Source organism: Nannospalax galili, unplaced genomic scaffold (genome assembly GCF_000622305.1).
Source record: "Nannospalax galili isolate Female #2095 unplaced genomic scaffold, S.galili_v1.0 scaffold39, whole genome shotgun sequence".
In the NCBI taxonomy this organism is placed as follows: domain Eukaryota; kingdom Metazoa; phylum Chordata; class Mammalia; order Rodentia; family Spalacidae; genus Nannospalax; species Nannospalax galili.
In genome coordinates, this window is record NW_008346683.1 from 2,650,289 (window position 1) to 2,672,196 (window position 21,908).

A 21,908-nucleotide genomic window follows, 5' to 3' on the forward strand; every position below is an offset into this window, starting at 1 on the left:
CTAGAGCCTTGGCTCCTTTGTCTACAAAGCAGGCCCTGGGACCAGCCACTTTACAGGCCCATCGTGGCTTTGTGGAATGGTAGGATAACATTTTTAAGGACTTAGGGGTTTGGACTTGAATCTTAGCTCCCCCCTACATGCTTGTGGTTTGACTTTTGAAAGCTGTTTACTTTCTGTGTGTCTCATTGTCCTTGGTTGTATGAAGATGCAGCTAAGTAAGGCCTGAATCATGTCCTACCTACTCTAGTCCTGTGTTGTGGCTCTAATGACTAGCAGCACAGAATGTGCCTACATGTGGAGATACAGACTTCTCAGAGGTACTTACACTGAAATAAAGGTGGGCTCTGATCCAGCCTCACTGTGTCCTTATAGGGAGGAGATAGCAATAAGAAGAGGAGATTGCTCTACTGACAGGTACAGAAGGAAGATGATTCAGGGCCACAGGGAGAAGACTGCCCCCTGCAAGCCAGGGGCAGGAATCTCAGAAGAAATCAACTCTGCTAAAACCTAATCAGGATCTTCCTGCCCCAGAATGGTGGAGCAATGCATTTCTATCTGCTTTAGTTACTGGTCTTGTCTCTATGACAGATGCCTTAAGGAAGGGAAGTTTTATTTTGGCTCCCCGTTTGAGGGTACAGTCCATTGTGGGAAAGTCAAGAAGGTAGTTGCTGGAGGTAACTGGTCATAATGTATCCACAGTCATGAAAGAGAAATGAATTCGGGTACTCAGCTCACTGTTTCCTTTTTTTAAACATTCAGTCCAGGTGACGTACTGTCTACATTTAGGTAATGGAGATACTTCTTCATAGGCGTGGCCAGAGTTTTGTTCCCATGGTGATTCCATCAAGATTAGCCATCGCACTACCTTATAGCCCTCACCAGAGTATTTTGTTAGGGCAGCCCTTGCAGACACATACAGTAGCATACAGTGACAGTTACATGAAGAGAAGGACTGATACAGGGAGGGTGTAACTTTTCATACCATGGTGTGACCCATGAGGGATCTTTGTTAGGTCTAAGTGAGGCAGACTTAGGCTGGAATCTGCATCTGGGGCTCATACACACATATTTACCACCACAGCCATTTTCTATGGCATGTTTCCCCCAAAGCCTCAGTGCCTGGTATGCAATCATGATTAGTTAATAGCAGCTCCCCCTCTTCCATCCCTCCCCCGTTCCTCTTTCTCCTCCTCCCCCCATCCTCATCTTTCTTTTCCTCCTTCTCTTCCTGTTCCCCTTTTCTTCTCATCCCTCCACTTCCCTTCCCACTCATCCTCCTCCCTTGGCTGTCAGTAAGTTCTTTTCTGTCCTTGTTCCTTAGAGATCAGCTCACCACAGTGCAGCCTGGGTAGAAAGCACCTTTCTCCTGAACTAGTGTTGAGTCTAGCATCCCACAAAATGTCCATGGAAAGTTCCCCTGAGGGTCCTGCCAGGTGCCCTTTGTAAATCTGTCATTCCGTACATCTCAGACTTCCACAGTTTGATCAAGTTTACTGCCTCACTAAAAGTCTGGCTCCATCTAGGTGTCATAATACCCACCCAAAGGGCCCCAACTTGGTGACTGTTCCTGGGGACATTTCCTGAGCTAAATGTACTCTGTGGTTCCTTACTTTTGATCTCCCTGACTTTCTCAGCTATGTTTGCTGTTGCTGATCTTTATAGGGGCGCTCACTCTCAGCACCCGCACAGTACTACTAAAATCCTGGTTGTGACATCAGCCCTTGGGTGTGTGGGTTGCCGGTGGGAGGCAGCTCCATCTGGAAGCTAAACAGAGCAACACAATCCTTGTCTTTTCCTTCCCTGAAACTTGCCTGTATTTCTGCAGGTAGGAAGCACAAATCGGGGGTTTACAAATCAACAGTTTTCTAAAGGAGTCTGGTATTTTTAAACGTTCTTATGATTCCAAAAGCTGGGAGCAGCGCATGTAACTGACTATGAAGTCAGAGTAACTGGAGGCAGGAGAGGTAGCGAGCCTGTTCTTCTGAGTCCTGTGTACCTGGAAAGCGTTGGCTGTGCTCTACAGCTGTAGCTCCAGGCTCCCCGCCAGAGGAAGGATACCACTTCCTCTAGCTGTTAGCACCTGGAGCTCTTCTCAGTCACCAGGGAGGGCCATCCCTGGGAAGACAGAGCTGGGTTTTACAAGTTTTGTTATGTGGCTCCTGAATGCTTTTCCATCCACCTGAGTATTCCTTTTGTTTTCCCATTGGAAAGCACAGTAAGATGATCATTAAACTTCATGGACCACAGGGCAAATGTCGGCAGTGTGGGAAGGATGCCCCTGTGCCTTCCTCACCCTTTTTTTCTTGTTCTTCTTGCCATAGTATCATCCAGCCAGGCTTGCTCTCCCGTCTCTCCTCTTGCTCTGCTAGAGACGGTAGACCTCTCTTTTGCAGGTGCTTTCATTCTGCAGTGGATCCAGGAGGTGAGAGTGCCTGGGATCAGGAAGAGTTGGTGCTAGTGGCTGCCCTGGGGTAGAAAAGGGCAAATCTCTGGTGGCATGTCTATGCGTTTGGAGAAAGGGAACTTTTATGCATGCAGTCTGCAGGGCCCAAGAAGCTTCCTATCCCTGAAGAGCTGGGTCATTCTCCTGCTTTAGAGCTGTTGTCTGTCTTAGATTCACTTAATACTCCCAAGGGGATAAGTTATTTGCTTAGTGATGTTCTTGACGTCCAGGAGGCCTAGACTGCCTTGCTCCAGGTCTCATGATAGTGAGGAATGGAGGGCTGGAAGCTGCACCCTCCTTCCTAGCCCGAGGCTCTTCCCCTCCTAGGAGCCACTTCTTCTGCTTTCTAGGAGTTCTTGCCTTGTAGCTGCTTCCTCCGCACCACAGACAGACGGTGCCCAGCCAGGGAGCCTCCCTCCTCCTCAGGCTGGTGTGAAGGCTCCATTTAGCCATGGAGGCAGTGCACTGGAGGCCTGTGCTGTGATGCAGGCTGAGCCTTGTGATCCATGCTGGCTATAATGGGAAAAGCCCTTAGAGGAAAACAGCAGGCAGCCAGTCTGAGGGGGTTCATGAAGTAAGCAGCCCTGATCAAACTCCACACAGCCAGCACGTCACAGGAAGGGAGACCGAAACAGAACGCTGATTTTCCTCAGCCTTCTCTAGAAACCTCCTGTCTTGTTACCCACCTGCCTGGCGGTGTCAGCTGTGAGGAGTGGCCCTGTGTTCCCATCTGTCGAAGGAAGCAGCTTTAGTTTGTAATCTGCAGGACTCTTGGTGCATGTTCCTTCTCTATACATGGAGCATGTTGATATAAGCTGTTCTAGTCTGCCTTCAATCACTGACGAAACACTCTGACCAGTACCAACTTGGGGAGGAAAGAGCTTCTTTGGCTCACATCTCCCAGGTCACAGTCCATCACCGAGGGAGCCCAAGGTAGGAACTCAGGGCAAGAGCCTGGAGGCAGGAGCTGGAGCACAGGCCATGGAGGAACACTACTTACTGGCTTGTTCTCCTGGCCCCTGCTCAGCCTGCTTTCTTACACAATACAGAACAACCTGCCCAGAGTGGCAGTCCCCACAGTGAGCTGGATCCTCCCACTCACTCACAAGAAGATGCCTGACAGACATGGCCACAGGCAGTCCAACAGAGGCAATTCCCCAAATAAGGCTCCCTCTACCTAGCTGTGTCAAGTTGACACTAAAGCTGTCCAGCACTTGACCTTACAGATATTTAGAGTTAAAATAATAAATGGATGTAAGATGCCTTGCACAGAGCCCTGCACTTACAACGCCTGCATCCGTGGACAGGTGGTCTGTCCGTTCAGCAGTGACGTCATGGTGGCCATTACCTCTTGGACTTGGGTGGTTGTGATCTTGTGCATGATGAAGCGCCCCGTGTAGAACTTGGCCTATGTTTCTCTGAAGAACTGAGCAGATTGAACAGAACTGGATGAGCCAAAGGCTTAGATTCTTCTCACAGCCCGGGGCAAGTCACCATGCTTCTGGGAACTTCCCTTTCCTCATCAGTCAGATTGGGCTGAAGGACCTTACAGGGTAATGAATAAAGACAACAGAAGGACAGCTGCCTACCTCAGGGTGGAAGTAAATTAGGGCACACCCAGTAGCTACCAGATCTGATTTGGTGGCAGTACCAACTTTGTCTTTTTGGGGGAGAGTCACCTGCCTGTTCATCATAAGCACTGTAAAGTGTATATCCCTGAAAAATAATATGCTTGTTAAGTCAGTGATTTTTGTCCTTAGTAAAGTAATATCCTCAGTATAGCTTCTGAAAGAAGTGAGGGGTTGGAATAGGCCTGTGGACATGGGCAAGTACGACACTGGTTACATAGCTGAAAGCAAGTACTGCACCCTGCCCGTGCTGTTAGGTACACTGGTGTTTTACTGCCACAGAGGACTCAGTGGTTTGAGGGATGGCAGATGCACAGAAAATGGCTTCAGCTTTCAGTTTTGCCAGATGGTCTACTTGAGAGAGGGGTAGGTTCCCCAAGGCAGTAACACCCCGTTTTGCCTGAGTGTGAAGGACTGCCCAGTGTCAGAGTTTGGGTTTGATCTCAGCTCTTCCCTCCCTCTGGAAGGGAAACCCACTCCTCTCTGCAGGTCCCTGCCATGGTGACAGCTGAGGCACTGCCTTGGAAACTCTGTGTCTGACCTGTAGCCTCAGGGTCTAGGAACAGTGCCAGAGCAGTCCCAGCTTGTTTACATCCAGGGCTGCTTGGTGCTCCCTTAGTGATTCCTTTAGTAGCAAGCAACATTCAGACAAGGACTTAGCTTGCAGCAAGCCTGGGGAGGTGTTTGTATGGGGCGAGGGTACGTATGGTGGGTAGAAAGAACTACAGTCTTACCTGGAAAAGCCTTCATGAATGGCAACCAGGATTGGGCATAGGTTGGAGGATGTGTGGGCTGATGGATTATCTCTGGTCTCTCTGGCTGTCTCTGACCAGTGCTGTGTCTCACACCAATTGCAGTCCAGAATCAGGCTGAGCCACTGGAGGTACAGGCTTCCTGGCTCCTGAGAGGACTGTGGGAAAGGATGATGATGGACAGGGTCCCTGTTAGAGGATGGCTATAGAGTTCTTTTGCCAAATGAATAGTATTCAGTAAGTGTTGGTTGTCTTTGCCCTTCCTGGAGTTGGGGTGTGGTGAGATAGTGGTGCTAAGCCTGTTTCTCATCCGGTAATGCTCTGGCCAGGATTGAGGGGAGAGTTGCTACTCTCTAGCATAGTCTTTCTCAGTCTGTCCGCGTGTGCTCACCTGGGACACAGCTCTATGATGCATGGCTGCATCTCCAGGAACATTAGAGTAGAATTGAGAGGGATGAGATCATTACCTATTCCACCAGCTCTTCCTGCTTTCCACAAAGCCCTTATAGCCTATGATAAAAGAAATGAGCACCAATGGAGAATTAGGCATGTGGTAATTCCTAGGATTTAAGATGTTCAAATGTGCTGATATAGTGCTTTCCATGGGCAATCTTACCATAGCGCCCTCAGTCAATGGCTGCCCTGTCCTGTGTGAGGACACAGGAACGCAGCCCACTGCCCAGGCCTTTCCATGATTTGGCCTCCTTGGTGAATTTCATTATCTCGAAACATTCAGAAGGCACATTCTGAGTAACGTGGATGATTCCTCTCCCGTTGCTACTGTGACAAATTACCAAATGCTTTCTGACTTAAGATAGCATTTGATCTTTTATCATCCTGGAGATCTGAACTCCAAAATCATCCTCACAGGCCTGGGTGTTAGCTGCAGGATGTGCTCAGGGGAGGCTTCGTTTCTTGGCTGCCCTCGCTTCTACTACCTGCACTGCTTGGCTTGCGACCCCTTTCTGTGTCTACAAAGCACATCTCTCTATCTCTGTGCCCATTGTCACAATGGCATGCCACCTCACTCCATCCCTTCTCTTACACAGACTCTAGGGGTGACATTTTGTCCATGTAGGTATGGATAATCTGCCATCTCAAAGGCCTTCATCCTACATGGAAAAATCTCTTTTGTCAAGTAATACAACTCTCACTTTGTAGGAATTACCCTTGGGGGAGAGGGAGATTGTTTAGCAGACCATAAAGTAGTTCTTCAGTCTTGGTACCTGCCATTCTCTCTGCTTGAAAGATCTTTACCTGCCCTCGGTGCCCTAGGCTAACACCCTTCACATGTTCCCTGTGACCGTCCCTTGGAGTTGGCCCACCTGTCTTCTGTCCCCTTGATCTAGTTATACTGTTCTCTTCCTTGCTCATCTAATAACTGGAGACTTCCCCTCAGAAACACACACCGCCGTGTTATCTGCCCATTCAGGCAGAGGTGCGTGGCAACCCCATTCTATCTCTGTCACACAGATCCATGACTGGACATGCAGGCATTGTTTCATGGCTGCCCAGGAAAACAGGCCCCAGAGCAGGAGCTCATGGAGACACCTCAGGAAGCCTTGTATCCTGATTTCCATGGAGTCTTGTTGGCTTAGAACTGCATTTCCTCCTGGGATCTCCAGTCCTCTGAGCTTCAGCATTCCAGGTCCTTGTTTTCCTGGCCCTTCAGTTGTCTAATTCCCTCTTTGTTGGACTGCAGTAGATTAGCCTACGTAAAAGCCAGTAGACGATTTCCTATTAACATTTATATTGCTTTTCTTTGCTATTTCTTGGCGAGGTTCTGCAGACGGGGATGGCTGCAGAAAATGTTCTTTCATCTAAATAATGTCCCTGTTGGTGGCTGGATTCCGACTTCTTTCTGAGCTATAGAAAAGAATGGGTGTGGTGGACTTGCAAACCTAGGATAGAAAGGAGTCGTGGAGGTCAGATGAGAAATTGCCTTTGGATTCATTAAGTGCATATTGAGTGTACTCTGAGAGTCTGCTCCCATGCCAGGCCTTGGTGTGTAGAATTAACATCTAATACTTATTAAGTGGCTGTTATGTGCCAAGTATTTTCCAAATGCTTTAGTTTTATTCTTACTTCTCCTGTCCCTGTCTCTCTCATGTGTTTTGAAGACAGGGTCTCATGTAACTCAAGCTTACCTTGAACTTGCTGATGGCCAAGAATGACTTCTAATTCTATTGCCTCTACCACTGGAGTGCTGGATTACAGGCTTGTACCAATAAGTCTGGTCTACGTGGTGCCGGGGACGGAACCCAGGGCCTTTTACATGCTGCCTAAGCACTCTCCAATCTGAGCTACATCCACAGCCTGCATAGTCACAGAGGTGACTTTTTAGAGCAACCCCACAAAATGTAGGCATAGTTTTTCTGAGTTCTACGGATGAAGAAACTGAGGCAGAGATGACCTGACCTGCTCAGGGTCACATTCTAGTGACACAGGTCTCACAGCCCACTGCTGTTCTTCTTGGTTGACAGGCAACTCATGGTCCCTCTGCCCTCATGTTTAGGGCCTGGACCAGCGCAGAGCCATGAGTCAGAGATCCGCAGGTGAGCCGAGGACAGGAAAGGTATCCCAGGCAGAAGAAGTAATGAGAACAAAAGCAGAGAACTGTGAAGGTAATTATTTTGTTCGAAGCAGACAGTGTAACAATGCAAGCTGGAATGTAGTCCTTGTAGGAAAAACTGACAAGGAAAGAAGCCTGGAAGGATGGGGGAGCATAGCTCGAGAATGCATTCCATCCAGTCTTCTCACGCTGAAGTGAGCAGTTGGAGGTCAGGAGGAAGACCTGGGTGGTCATCAGTGTTTCCTGAACTATGATGGGCTTGCACATAACCGTGGGGCCTGTTAAAATGCAGACTCTGCCTCCTAAGAGATTTTGCCTTTCTGACAAGATGCCCTCGGTACCTGGGTCACACCTGGTGTCATGAATGTGTAGATGGAGTTCAGGTAATTAGGGGAATGGTCAGTAGGTACAAGTGGTCAGTCGGTGCAAGTGAAAAGGGGGAGTTGGGCAAAAACTTGTGATGAAATGGAAGAGTAACCTGGAGTCCTGTGTGTGCTGAAGAGATGAGGAAAGACCAGTGGTCTCTGTTGTAGCTAGACCTAACAACATGTGACAAGTATCCAGTAACTGTTGCTTCAGCCAGAGGAGCGTGCGTCTCTCTGTCCTATTTAGAACATCAGATGTTGACCACGTAGCTGGTGTGCAGGTGTAAAGGTGTCACAGGGTCCTAGAATTGCCACCTTCACTTTGTCATCCTCGTTCTCTGTGACCTTAGAGATCACCTTTCCCTCAGGAAGCTGAGGCTCAGCAGTGTCCAAGATGGTGCTAGGGGATCACTGTCCCTGTGTTGGATCATGTGCCAATAAGAAGCAGGGAGAAGAACAAATGGGTGCATGTGTCAGCAGGCAGATGGCTTTTAGTGGCTTTCCAAGCCTGACTGATGTCTTCTTTGCTCTTCTGAATATAATAAGCAGGGTCTGGTCCTAAGCAGAGGGATGGCGATGTTCATAGGGTGGCAGTGTGGCAGTACTTGCTGCATTTGGAATCATGGTGAGACCTCAGCACAAGGGAGGGCCTGTGGAACTAATCAGGTCCAGAGAGGACATGTTACTGGCCCCTAGTGCTCCTGGATCTTGAAATCTGCTGTGTCCTGGCTTTTGCCAGTACATTAGCATGTCTGTCTTCTCTCTCATAGAAAACCTGTCCAAAAATCCTTCTTATCCTGCAAAATTTAACTTCCACTGTCACGTCACCCAAAATCTCCACTCATATCAGCCCTCTTACCCCTGGAACAGGTGGTGTTTGCCTGTTATCAGTTATGCTCTGCTTTGCATTTTATTCAGACACATCACATCCTTTCTCTGTTTCACAAGGAAAAATTTGATCCCCACCTTGCCTGGTTCTCTGCTCCCAGGGCATGTCGTAATAGTCGAACCTCATTGCATAGTTTGGCTGGTGGCAGTTTGGAAAGTGATTGGGGTAGTTTTCCTAGAGCAGTGCTTTAGGGCAGCTCATCAACACCTTCACCTGCAGCTTATGAATTAGTCTGTCTTGGATGAGCCTAGGAATGTCATGTCTCATAAGCTCCAAGTGCTGCTTGTGTTCCTGGAACAACCCTTAGAGGTCATCTGTCCTGAGGAAGTAGAGTTGTTGTGATGTGGGGAGCATGTGATGTGGGCCAGGCTTGCAAACTGACCCGGAAATGAAACAGAGAAGTTAAGTCCATTGATGAACTAACAGAGAGCTATTTGTGGTCTGGGTGAGTGGAGTCTTATTTTGAATCTTTTTGCAAACAGATCTCCAATTTCCCCCTCATCTTCCATACCTTTGGTTATAAGGTGCGTTGTTAGTTTACATAAAGCTAAGAGATGACAAAAGGCTTCTCAATAAACCCACAACACAATGCTTTCTCATCCCCTAAATCTTTCTTTTATACTTGTTGAAAGATCCCCTTTAGACTTAATTAGATGTGTTTTCATTGTGTTCACATGAAAGGGAAAATATAGGCCAATAGGCAGATACGCAAATTCCCAAAGCCTCTTACCTCAGAGTCACAGTTCTTGGCATCCGTTTTGGCCAGTGTCATCCATGTCCATGTTCTCTCCCTTCTGCTGTCCCCACACCACTGTCAGTGGGCCATGTCTATCGTGAGTCCTGTGGAGGATGCTGTGGGGCCTGTTTTGCTTCCTTCCTTCTGGCTTCCCTTTCAGAAACACTGCTGACCATCACATCTCATCCCTTTACACCAGCATCTTGTTCACAGTAGTTAAAAGAGAGACATCCCTGTGGTCAGTTGGATTGTCACCAAGGCCACTGTGATGCTTTATATTGATGGTCAACCTGAAAGTATCTAGAGTCACCTAGGAGACAAGCCTCTGGGCACACCTGTGAGGGATCATCTAGATCTGGTTGGCTTCTGAGCCCACCTCTGAGGGATCATCCAGATTAAATTAACTGAGGCAGGAAGACCACCCTAAATAAGTGCCAGACCTAATAAAAAGGAGCAAGGGGAACTGCAGAGATAGCTCAGAGCAGTTAAGAGCACTGGCTGCTCTTGCAGAGGACCTGGGTTCCATTCCCAGCACCCTCATGGTGGCTAACAACCATTTGTAACTCCAATTCCACAGGTCCAATGCCTTCTTCTGGCCTCCGTTGGCATTACATGACACAGGAGCATTTAACATCTATGCAGGCAAAACACTCATACACATAAAATAAAAATAAATAAATGGAGCGAGGGAGCTGAGCAGTAGCCTCACCTCATCTCTCTCTGCTCCCCGAGTCCAGATGCAGTTTGATTAGCTGCCACACGCTCCTGTCGCCATGAATTCCTGGCCATGGTGGATCAAAATACAGCCTTCCCTCCATAAAGTGCTTCTGTCCAGTGTTTTGTTCAAGCAATAAGACAAGTAACAGCTGCAGCCACTGATGTCCACTCTACAAGTGTGTGCATGTGACAACAGCGTAGCCATGTCACTCCAGCCATGTCATTTATGTCTCTCAACAGATGTTTCTTAATTCTAGCGATTCTAGAATATAAACTGCTTTAGTCAGGAAATTGTTTTTAAGTGCCAGCATGTGCCAAGTACACGTTTGCACTGTTATGGGTTTTCATATAATTTTTCTTAGTTGGCATTTACCACAGCTACCCATCTAAATTGAGAAATTGGTCTTAAAGCTGAGCCCTGGACCCCTGTTAAAGAAGCTATAGGCTTTCATAGAAATTGATATAAAATATTGAATCTCTTAAGTGATGTAAGAGAAAAGTAAGTGAGGTGTGCAAGATTGTAGAGAGAACTTGAATAAATGCCGAAGAGGAGTTAGGTTGCTTTAAATGCAAATATTATGGTGCAGCATGTAGCTCAGTTCTGTTCAATCCTCAGCATCTCATAAAGGGTACATTACGACACATGCCTGTAATCTCAGCACTGTGGGAGTGGAGACAGGAGAATCAAGTTCAAAGCCATTCTTGGCTGAATAGCCAGGTTGAGGCCAGCCTGTGCTGCATTATAATAATATTGTGAGTGAGACTCTGCCCAGAGCCCCCGGTAGTGCAAAGGTCTCTGGCAGCAGGATGTTACGTTGTTTAAAGAATAGCAGGGAAGCCCTTGTGTTGGGTGAATGGAAACTCAATAAAGATTTGATCAGTGGTCCAAGTTGGGATTTTGCCAGGTAACTTTTCTTGAGCTCTGAGTTCCAATTCAAGGGTTTGCCCACATGTGGGTTACCTTGACACTGCTGGTAACCCCCACCCCACTTCTCTATTTATTGGAGAGTTTAATCTTTAAGGGCACACATGTGTTGGCTGACTCTACTCTGGGAGCATCCACAGAAGTGAGATATGCCCCTCTGCTGTCCTCGAGCCATCTGAGACGGACCGACCGCCTTTCATTCCCAAGCAGCAGTCCAACCCAGGGAGAGCCATGCTAGGAGATAGTCATGGAATGCAAACATTTCATTTCCTGAGTATGCTCTCAAAATAGAGCATGAGGCTTTCAACTCTTCCTTCTTTGAAGAGTGCAGTAGAGAGAGACTCTGGCAGCACACCGGAGTGAGTAGCAGCATAGAGACCTGGGTTTTGATCCTGGCTCTGCCAGTAATTAGCCAGGGAACTGTGCCCATCGGAGTTCACTCACAAGGAAATGTATGAGTTTGAACAAAAATAGATTTATTATTCACTAATAACTGCTGTACAGAATCCAGGAGAGGCCACCATGGACTCTGAGCCAGGCTGTTAAGGTGCAGTGCTCAGAACCACACAGAATCAGGCCAGCAGAGCGACTGGTCAGGAAGCTGAGGTAGCATCAGGTAGGAACTACACCTCCTGCGGGGAGTGCTGTGTCAGCAGAGTGGCACCATAGCATTTGAGAATGGCAAAGTTTGGGACAGACTGTAGGACTCTTAACTCCAGCTTCCTTCAAAACTAAAACTTACCAGAAAACAGCAGAGGCAAGTGTGGGGGCAGCCTCTTCTTCTGACCTCTCAGATTTTAGACAGGTCTGTTGGCTAAGTTGTGCCATGGGAGCTCAGAGGTGAAGGAGTCACATGGCTCCCAGAGCACGCGGATGAATCGTTTCAGACAATGGTATTCAAACAAAAAGCATGCTGTGAGAATTTCACACTCAGCTGTGTAACATGTTGGCCCCCAGTCGAGTTTGATAAAGTGCTCTTATGTGATAATTTTTTAAAAATTTATTATTTTTATTTTATGTGTGTGAGTGTATTGCCTGGAAATATGTAAGTGCACCTATGTCATAAGTCTGCAGAAGTCAGAAAAGGAGGTCATATTCCCCTGGAACTGGAGTTACAGATGGTTGTCAACCACCATGTGTGTGCTGGGATTTGAGCAGCCAGTGCTCTTAACCACTGAGCCATCTCTCTGGCCCCATATCTGATAAAAATTTTAGAGCAACCACTCAAAAAACAAAACAAAACAAAACAAAAAACCCCACAAACGTATACCAAGAAATACAGTAAAAATGAAACAAAACAAATTACAGGTAAATAAAAATGGAATTCTAAAAAATGCTCAGGTATACATACCACAGAGGGCAGGAAAAGATGATGGATGGGACACCACCATAAAGCCACCAAAATGCCTGCATGAGGCAAAAAGACCAGGAGAACCAAGTGTCAGCAAGGACGCAGACCACATAGCGGGGATATAAAATGGTCTGTCTCCTGTGAAGAAGGTTCTGGCCGTTTCTTAGGAAATTGAGTAGACACCCAGTCCATTTGTTAACATTGCCAAAGCTGTAAAACAGCTCAGGCATTTAGCAGTGAGAATTTGGAGAAACGACCTGTGTTATATTAATATGATAGTATGTCCCTCATCGAGTGGTAAACAACGGAAGCAGGCCATTGATATGTCCAACCACATGGACTAACTGGAAACAGAATCCACCAAAACTTGCTTCTAAGACAGAAGGCTCACCGTAGACACCTTCAGGGTTCCCAACAGGTGGCGTTTTGGTGCAAGAAGAGCTGATACACAAAACCACATTGAATCAGAAGAGGGTTTGTCTGTGGAAGTAAGGGGAAGGAGTAGGTTGGAAAGGGGCTTGAAGAAATGTTATCACCACCCAGAATTTTCTGCATCTTGTGGGAGGTTTGGGTGGTACAGGTCTAGGCATCTCTCACTTCAGCAATGATTTACACATTTATTTAAACTTTTTACCTCAAAAGAAGAAGAAAACAAACCACACCTATAAAAGCTATCGAGCTCTAGGTAGTGACTCACTTACTGAAAGACCTAAGGAATAATGTGCTGATGACTGTTTTGAAATGCTTCAACACAGGAAAGCGGGATTGGAAGATGGCTAGAACAGGCAGGTAGCATGAAACAAATAGATGTTAACGGTGTGATGGGAGAGCTGCCGCATAGATGTTCTTTGTAAAATTCTTTCAACCTTACTGCGTGTTTGAAATTTTTCCTAATAAGATATTAGGAAAAAATCTTTAATTAAAAGCATGTTTCCTTCTGTCTCGGGTGATAATTGGTTGTTAAAGAGTCACTCTAAGTCACTTTCATACGGTCACTACTTGATGTGGCAAAGTGCTTTTTACTGAACCAAAGAGAGTCCCTGGGACTCAAAAGGGACTGGGGCTATAGTTTGGATAGCCTGTGCTGAAGATGCCCAGCAAGCGTTCAGTAGGCCCACACTCTGCTCTCTGTTCCCTACCTTGAAGTCAGTTAGCCATGTCTCAGAAAAGGCTTAACAACTCTTGCAGTTGCCAGGGACCTGGCGCTACCTAACGTCCCTCTTTCCTATTTCTCGCCTTCTTTCTCTGTGTCTTTTTCTTTGGCTTTTCCTCCCCCCCCTTTCTCCTTCCTCTTTCCCTCTTGCATTCCTTCTCCTCCTTCCCTAAATCAGTTTTGGTCACACACAACTCTTAGCTGCATTTGTTCATAAAAGCAGAGACCAAAAATTTGCAAGTGGAAGAAACGCAGACCCGTACCTTCATGAACAAGTCATTATGTAAAGCAATTTCTTGTACCAGGTTCTGCTACACAAAATGCCCTACATCTGCTAACGAGCATTCGTATCTCTGTGGTTCACTGTGGTCCATCTTCTGTCAGAATTTGTTCAGTTTTAGCGGGTAGATGACATCTCACCTGTATGGGGGTATCACATTTCTGTATCTACCCACAGATGAACACTGGGCTTGTACATTGTTTGTCCCTGTGAGTACTGTGGTCCTCCCTTTCAGCACCAGAACCTCATGAAAAGTGGATATCTCAATGTGCACGTGGTTGGATGATGGTGAGATTGGGAAGCCTTACATTTCCTTTGCTAAAATGAGTGCAGTGCTTTCACTGAAATTCTCATTACCATAAGTTTGGAGTTTCAGGCAGTGGCTACAAGCACAATTAGTAGAACATCAAAAATCATGCCTAGGTGTTTTGAAAAGCCTCAAGCTTCTGGGGAAGCGAATGAGGGTCCAACGTGTTGCTGGTTCTGAGTAAGGCTGTATTCCTGGGTGAACAGCAGCCGTTGGGCCGCAGCCCTGGGATAGCTTTGGATATGGAAGCTGTGCTTCAGACTAAGGGGAATCATCATTTACATACAGGTGTTTTATGATGTCTTTTTATTTTTGGAAATTGTTGGGAAAGGGGAGGTTAGCTTACATATAATACATTATAATTTTTATTTTAATATTTCATTTAATTATTATTTTCCTTCCTTAATGGGAAGTTGGCTTCATGTTTGCTTTCTGGCACCAATACTTATTTTCAGAAACAAATTCATCACAGTAACACAAGGGATACTTGTCTTTTGAGGCACATTATGGATGCTGTAATGATCTTATCTTTGAAGAGAAGATGAAATACGGCTGCAAAGGGAGGGAGAGAACTGCTCCCAAGAACCCATGGGGTTCCCTAGAGAAGGTCTGGGGTAACGCTCTATTCTGGTTAGCTTTAACTGCCGTCTTGACATAGCCTAGATCTCTGAGAGGAGATCTTCCTAGACTGCCTAGATCAAATTGGCCTATGGGCATATCCATGGGGGATGGTCTTGATTTTTAATTGATGTAGGAAGGCCCAGCCCAAGGTGAGTGGACTGTTTAAGAAAGCTAGTTAGTAGAGTAGTAATGCAACATCCTCCATGATTCCTGCTCCACTTCTTTGGCAGTGAAGTAGGTTCCTTGGCCAGAGGTCATGCTGTATGCACACACGTGTCTTCATGTTCTTGCCTTGGCTTCCCTTAGCGGTGGTGTGTGATCTGGAATGGTAACCCTTTCCCTCCTGTAAGTTGCTTTTGGTCAGGGTATTTGTCACAGCAGCAGAAAGCACACTAGAACACCCCCCACCCCCTTGCCCATGACTCTTCCTTAATGCTTGGAGGTCACTGACTCTCATTATACAAGGACTGTCAGAGAATCCTGCCTAGACAGAAGGAGGATGCCTTTTGCTAAGGGCAGAAGTGGCCATTGTAGATGGCTATCAGAAGTCATTTGTGAAGGGCCAGGACACACTGGGCAACTTAGCAGAGATGAGTAGGTCTTGGCTCGTTTGTGTCTGTGTGGAGATGGATATAGGTGACGGGGGAGGCACATATTTTGCATGTGTTTTGAAATATCTCCTTCTGCTCTATGCCAAACCAAATTCAGTTTAGAGTTTACAAGATTTCCCACTGCACTGTCAATATTTTCTGTTAAGAAATGAGCCTGTGGGCACCACCATGTCCAATACCTAGCCATGCTCCTTCTCCCCACGATCGATGGCCTGTGCATTGCTTGTATTACAGCAGCAACAAATCTATTTTTGATTCCTTCCTTCCTCTCATCTTTTAGAACGGGGTAGAACTGCTCCTCCTGACCCGCAGCAAGTCTCCCCTCCCTCATCCTCCCTCCACTGTCGATTAGGTTAATATTTAGCAGCTGTGGCCCCTCCACATAACTGGAGCTGTGGCCTGGAGCACATAACTGGATTTAGAAATCGGTTGCACAGAGGTACAAGGCATTTCTATATTTTTCTTTTCTAATGTATGATGTGTAAGCATGTGTGTGTGTGCATGAATCTTGAAGTGAGGGGACCTTGGGTATTGATCCACACCCTCCACCTTGTTGTTGAGACAAGATCTCTTTGTTGTTTGCAACATGGGGTTGTATCACATTGTGTTCTGTTGTGTACTAGCTGGTCTGCAACCTTTGGGAATTCTGTCTCCATCTCTCTTCCTAAGAGCCCTGGGTTTACAGAGCAACATTAGCATAGCAAGCTTTAAGTGGGTTCTGGGGATTAAAACTCAGGTCCTCATGCTTGCAAGGCAAGTGCTTTACCCACTGAGCCATCTCCCCAGTCCTCTATTTTATTTTCCCTCACTGCCATGCAAAGCATATTTGCACTGCTCAGGTCTCATGATAATTCAGTTCTGTTCTCCAGACTGCCCTGTCTGCCTGGGCCCTTCTGAGACAAGGCCTTCGAGCCACCTGCCTCACAGGCTTTTCTGCAGATTCTGGAACTAGGAAGGAGCCCAGAAACTTGTTGCGGCTCTGAGGCATGGCCCAGGAGAGCTCGGGGTTTATGCTCTGCGACCTGGGCAAGTTCAGAGAAAGTTCCATAGGTAATCATGACCAGGTACTGTATGGAAGGAAAAACTGGGATGGGATTAGAAAAAGTAGCCAGGTAGGGCTCCAAGTGTTGGTGTCCCTGGGTGGAGGGGCTCATGTGCCGGAAGTCCATGGTCCTAAGGATGACCTTCATCTTGGCTGTCTTGATTCAGAAGACCTCAGGATCCCTCTTTCCCTTTCTTTTCTTCTTCTGTGGTCTGTTTGCCTATTCATTACTCTTCCTGTCTGTTTTCCCTCTTGTCCCAGCTTCCTTCCTTCTTCCTAACCCTGTGATCTCTGCCAGTAGAAGTTTGGGGCACGTTGGAGTTCTCTCACTGGGTGGTTATTATTGCAGATGTGAAATTGGGGCCACTTTCTTTAATGGTTACCTGGGACTCTGGGTGCTGAGTGGGATGGGTGGTGAACTTAGGAAGAACAGCAAGCGAGCAAAACCTTTCTAGCCTTCAGCATTTTTATACTTACTGGTGGATGCCCAGACTCCCAGGGTGGGGCTCCAGAGCACCTGCTCTCTTGACACCTCTCCTGGATGATCTGCAGACACACACACCAGCATGTGGGAAGTGATGCTGCAGTTTTATTGAGCTCCATGTGTGAAAATTCTCAATATTCAGTGGGATGGATGCGTATTGTAAGTGCTTAAAATGCAAGGCACGCACCTCATTGTCTCCTCCCTTTCCTTGGCATTCCTGCTCCTTCCTTTTAGGGGTTTCACCCACTTCCTTCTTTTCTTTCTTTTCCCTTCCCTATGTTTTGTTTTCCCCAGGTCTCTTCTCAGTATCCATTTCCCTTTTACCCTCATAGTTTTGAACCTCAGATGACTGTCTCCTCCCCTCTCTCTGCTCCGTTTCTGCTGGCTCTTCATCTTTCTCCGTTCCTTCCCTTCTTGTCTATCTCATTTCTCTCTCTTTTTACATACCTAGATACTGCCAAAAAAGTCCCCAGGACTCCCTCAGAGATAAACACAGCCCTCTGACCCTGTGTGAAGAGCACAAGGGGCTCCCTTACCCAGTGTGCATGGAGTAAGTTCCAGCTCCCCTGCGTTCCTTGGGGTATGACTAGACATTCGGCCTTTTGGAGATGCTCCATCTGCAGTGCAGACCAGTGGCACAGACCCAGTGCCAAGAACTTAACCACTCCAAACTCCGAGAAGTTCCTAAGTTACATTTCAGCACACTGAATAGCTAAGCTAGACACACACATGCACATGCGCAAAGTCACTCACACAAGGCATGCACACATTTTAAGGCAGTGAATCTGCCATACAGTGACACAGTTCTAAATATGGCCTTGTTTAGAAGAGAGATGGTTACTGTGGGAACTATAATTTTTAATTTACTGGCTCAAAGCTCTAAACTAGGCCTTGTGCTTAATGTAGTAGTTTTTTACATTTTGGATAAATGTTCAGGAAAGATGCAACTTTTCAAAGCTAGGACAAGGAGTCTCCAAAAGGGAGAAAGGTATTGGTTGATGAAGTTATGGAATGAGGCCTCTGAGGGGCCCAAGTAACCTGCCCTCTGCACCAGAATTTGAAGAATTAGACAGGTGCTGGCCAGGCAGGATGAGGAGGGGGCTGGCTAGGGAGGAGGAAGGCACCCTGTAGCCTAAGGTCTGGTTTTGAAACAGTACAGTGCAAGGGGTTTGCAGAGCTGGGCTTAGAGTAGTGATGGACACTGCCACTTTTCCTCACTGCTGAGCACTATCCCTGTAAGCTAGAGTCCCTCCATATCACCTCATTGCATCTCCAGGAGGCAGATGTCTTACACCCAAGGCCTTTCACATGCTGGGCATGCACTTGGCTGCTGACCTATGTTCCTCAGTCCTGATTTTGTTACTAGCTTTGTTACTGACTAGCTGTGTTATCTTGGGTAGATTTCTTAACCCTTTTGAGTCTCGACTTCCTCCTCAGAAAGATGAAAACAGTAACACCCTCCTCTTGTGGTTGTGGGGACTCGGGTGAGAAGGAGCATATGGCAGTTCTCTGTAGGTGTACCATATGATGTTTACCATAAAGAGAGGACCCTTTGAGAGGAAAAAATTAGTATTAGAGTATTTTTACTTTTTCAGTGGGCGGCACTCATGTTGGCATGGGTCCCACCTGACAAATGACAGACTGTCTTCCTCCCTCCCACCTCCTCCGTCCTCCACATGAGAGGGGACATTGGTCCCTCAGGCTCCTCTCCTCCTCCCCTTATACCACACTTACCACAGCACAAGATGTAACTGTGAAATCAACAGCACCTGCTGGGTGTGTTGTGCTGCAGAGCATCTGTTATGACTCTGTTGAACAGAGAGGAACACAGAGCCTGCATAGACATCCCTTCTTTCTGGAGATGCTTGTTTTGACCCTACTCTGTGTCACCCAGTGTTTTCAGCTACGTGGGTGCATTAATGGCATTATAGAATTTCCTTTCCACTGAGGGAAATGGGTAAGAACTCAAGTCTATCAACTAGTAATAAGTGTCATTAAAAATAATTAGGGCTGACTAGATAGCTCATCTGGTAGAGTGTTAAGAATGAGTTAAATTCCTAGAACACATGTTTAAGAAAAAAAGCTGGGTGTGGTAGTATGTGCTTATAATCTGCGTGCTGGAGAGTCAGAGACAGGCATATCCCTGTGACTCACTGACCAGCCAGCCTAGCCTACTTGGTAATGTTCCAGGTTGGTGAGATACCCCATCTCAGAAAAACTAGGTGGGTGATCTCTGAAGAATGACAGCCAAGGTTGTCCTCTGGCTTCCACAGGCACGTGCTTGCACACATGTATACACAGACAAAGATAAGCAAGGCCAAGAGACAGAGACTAGGGATAGGCAGAGTGGAGTTTTTGCAGGGAAAAGAAGTCCTTGAAGAGACCATCTCGAAACAGACGCATCCATGAAGAGAGGGGACAGGCCAGGCAAGACCCTAAAGAAGAGATTCCAGATGGGAGATAGCAAATACAATCATCTGAGGCCAGTTGAGGTTGGTATGCTCAAAGGACAGGTAGGAGGAGGCGGCGGGAACAGGGGTAGGGTGATGTCAGTGACCCGAGTCCTCAGACACTCAAAAGGAAACTGAATTTCTGTCCGAGTGCCAGTAGCAAACCATTGATTTAATGTTGCCAGACAAGGTCCAGGATGGCTGGTTAAATTTGAGTTTCACCTAACTATGAATAATAACTTATGCAACTTGGAATCAATCAATATTTTCACTTCCCAAATCTGGCAGCCTCTGCCAGGCTCGGATCAAGTTGGAGAGAGTTTGATTAGAGGAAGAGTACATACCAGTGATGAGGTAGGGCTGGTCCACACTGTGGTCGTCCAAGCAGAGGTGGTAAGAAGAGCTTGGATTTGGGGTATGTTGTGATAGCTATGGTAGTTGGTAATGGCTTGGCTATGGCAGGGAAAGAGGGTGTTAGGCAGGGCTCGGCCTAAGCTCTAGTTCATCAGGAAGAAACAGTAAGTCTCAGGGCCTGGAAACTGTTGCCATGTTACTGGCTATATATGTGCCCAGTCTATATTCCTCTTACAGGTTAAAAGATTCAGGTGCCCACAAGCAAGTAAAGCAGACTCATTTAATTTGTCATGTTTTGTTGCATTCTTTTATACCGTGTGAATTTATATGCACTCTGAGACTAGATGAGTCAATAGGTACTATCATAGGTGCATCCAACATCTTTCGAGCACTTAACCTGGGCCAGGTCCCCTGCTGATTGCTCTCTATGTTTGTACCTTACCTAAGCTGCAGAGGTCATACTGTGATCAGCCGCATGTTAGAGTGAGAGAATCAAGGCTCAGAGAGAAAGCAGCATGCATACTGTTAGCTTTTTTGAAATTGTATATTTTTATTGCTGTTCCTTAAAATTCTGTGGGCACATGAGTATGTCAGACATACAACTCAGCCCTCGAAAGGAGCACTGTTTAGAAGAGAGTGTTCTTATAAAGCTGCTTGTATCCTAAATGCCACAAGAACCCAGTTCTGTCTTGATTCCAAGGTTTTGTATATAGAGCAGCATTCTCAGATATTAGTGGGAATAACCTACCTAGGGAGTTTGTTAACAATGAAAGTAGCTAAGTGGCAGAGCTCTTGACCCGCATGCATGCAGTCGTAGGTTCAATTCCCAGTAGAAGCAAAACAAACAACAGTGATCATCCTTGGCCCGACGCCTGGGATTCTGCTTCAGACCTGGGGTTCAGCCTAGTTTGCAAAAGCTTTGTCTACAAACATTCAGGAACTGGAAGCTTGGTCTCCCCTGCAGTGGACTGAAAGGTGGTCAGTCAGGCAGTTAAGAGGTTTTGGTGTCATCACTGCTCTTGGGAGGGGATCCATGCTGGTCTTTCTTTGATTGGAGTAGTTTCCCCAAAGAACACAGTCATGAAAGAGAATACCTGACCCCTCTCTGGTCTCTTACTTCCCCTTGCTCACACACACATATCCACCATGGTATCAGAGCCATGTGTGATATTGCCAGAAGACTCGTGTCAGAGGTGGGGTTGCCTGATCTTGGATTTTAAGCCTCCAAAATTGTGAGCTGAATAAACCTTTCTGGATGAAGCACCCAGCCTCAGATATTTTATTACAGCAATGCAGAACAGACCAAAGGGCCCAAAACATTTACATTTGTGCAAGCCCACAGTTGATTCAGGTGCCGTTATTCCTGTGTATGCTTTGGGAAATGCCTTTGCCTACATTATGCCAAACATGGAAAGCCCCTGTCTCCCACATATCCCTGGTGGGGTGTGCCTGGATTCCATAACTGGGGATGCATCAGGGATCCCAGCCTGAATGCAGTTTGATAGCAGATACCTCTTGTGTTCAGATCTGTAAGGATTTCCTCAGGCTTATGAGATGCCTCAGGAGGTTGCTGCTGTCAGCATGTCACAATCACTTTGGACTTCTTTTTTTTTTTTTTTGGTCTGAGATAGGGTCTCTTTGTAGCCCCAGCTGTCCTGGAACTCACTATGTAGACCAGGCTGGCCTCAAACTCGCAAAGATCTGCCTGCCTCTGCCTCCCAAGTGCTGGGATTAAAGGCATGCTCCACCACACCTGGCTGACTTCTTTTTTTTTTTTTTTAAGTTAAAATTATTTTTGATTTATTTGTTTTTATTTTCTTTATATGCACGTTTTGCCTGCGTGTATGTAAGTGCACCATATGTGTACATTGCCAGAGGAGGCCAGAAGAGGGCTTCAGATGCCCTGGAACTGGAGTTACAGATAGTTGTTAGCCATCATGTGGGTACTGGGAATTGAACCTGGGTCCTGGAAGAGCAGCCAGTGCTCTTAACCTTTGACCATGTCTACAGTCCTGGAATTCCTTTGAGTATTAGTCACCCTCACATTTGCTCAGCATGTAACCCAGTACCCTGGGTTTCATGCCCACACCATGGTTCTCGTCTCTGGAAGCTGTGCTAGCTGCCACCACTGTAGCTCTGACCTGACAGCACTGACAGTTGCCAATAGATAGATACATAGATAAATGATAGATAGATGGATAGATAGATAGATAGATAGATAGATAGAT

General features: G+C 46.6%; 1 protein-coding gene across 4 annotated transcripts in view; it reads left to right on the plus strand.

Moving 5' to 3' along the window:
- Large1 (LARGE xylosyl- and glucuronyltransferase 1) overlaps positions 1–21,908 on the plus strand; it is a 581,831-nt gene that overhangs the window by 195,481 nt on the left and 364,442 nt on the right. For 3 of the 4 annotated variants that reach the window (XM_029568309.1, XM_029568308.1, XM_029568310.1), the window contains exon 3: positions 1–79. The exons of the other annotated variant lie outside the window; for it this stretch is intronic. In XM_029568309.1, the coding sequence (XP_029424169.1) occupies positions 1–79 (79 nt within the window). The remainder of the gene's footprint in view (positions 80–21,908) is intronic. 4 annotated transcript variants of the gene reach the window in all.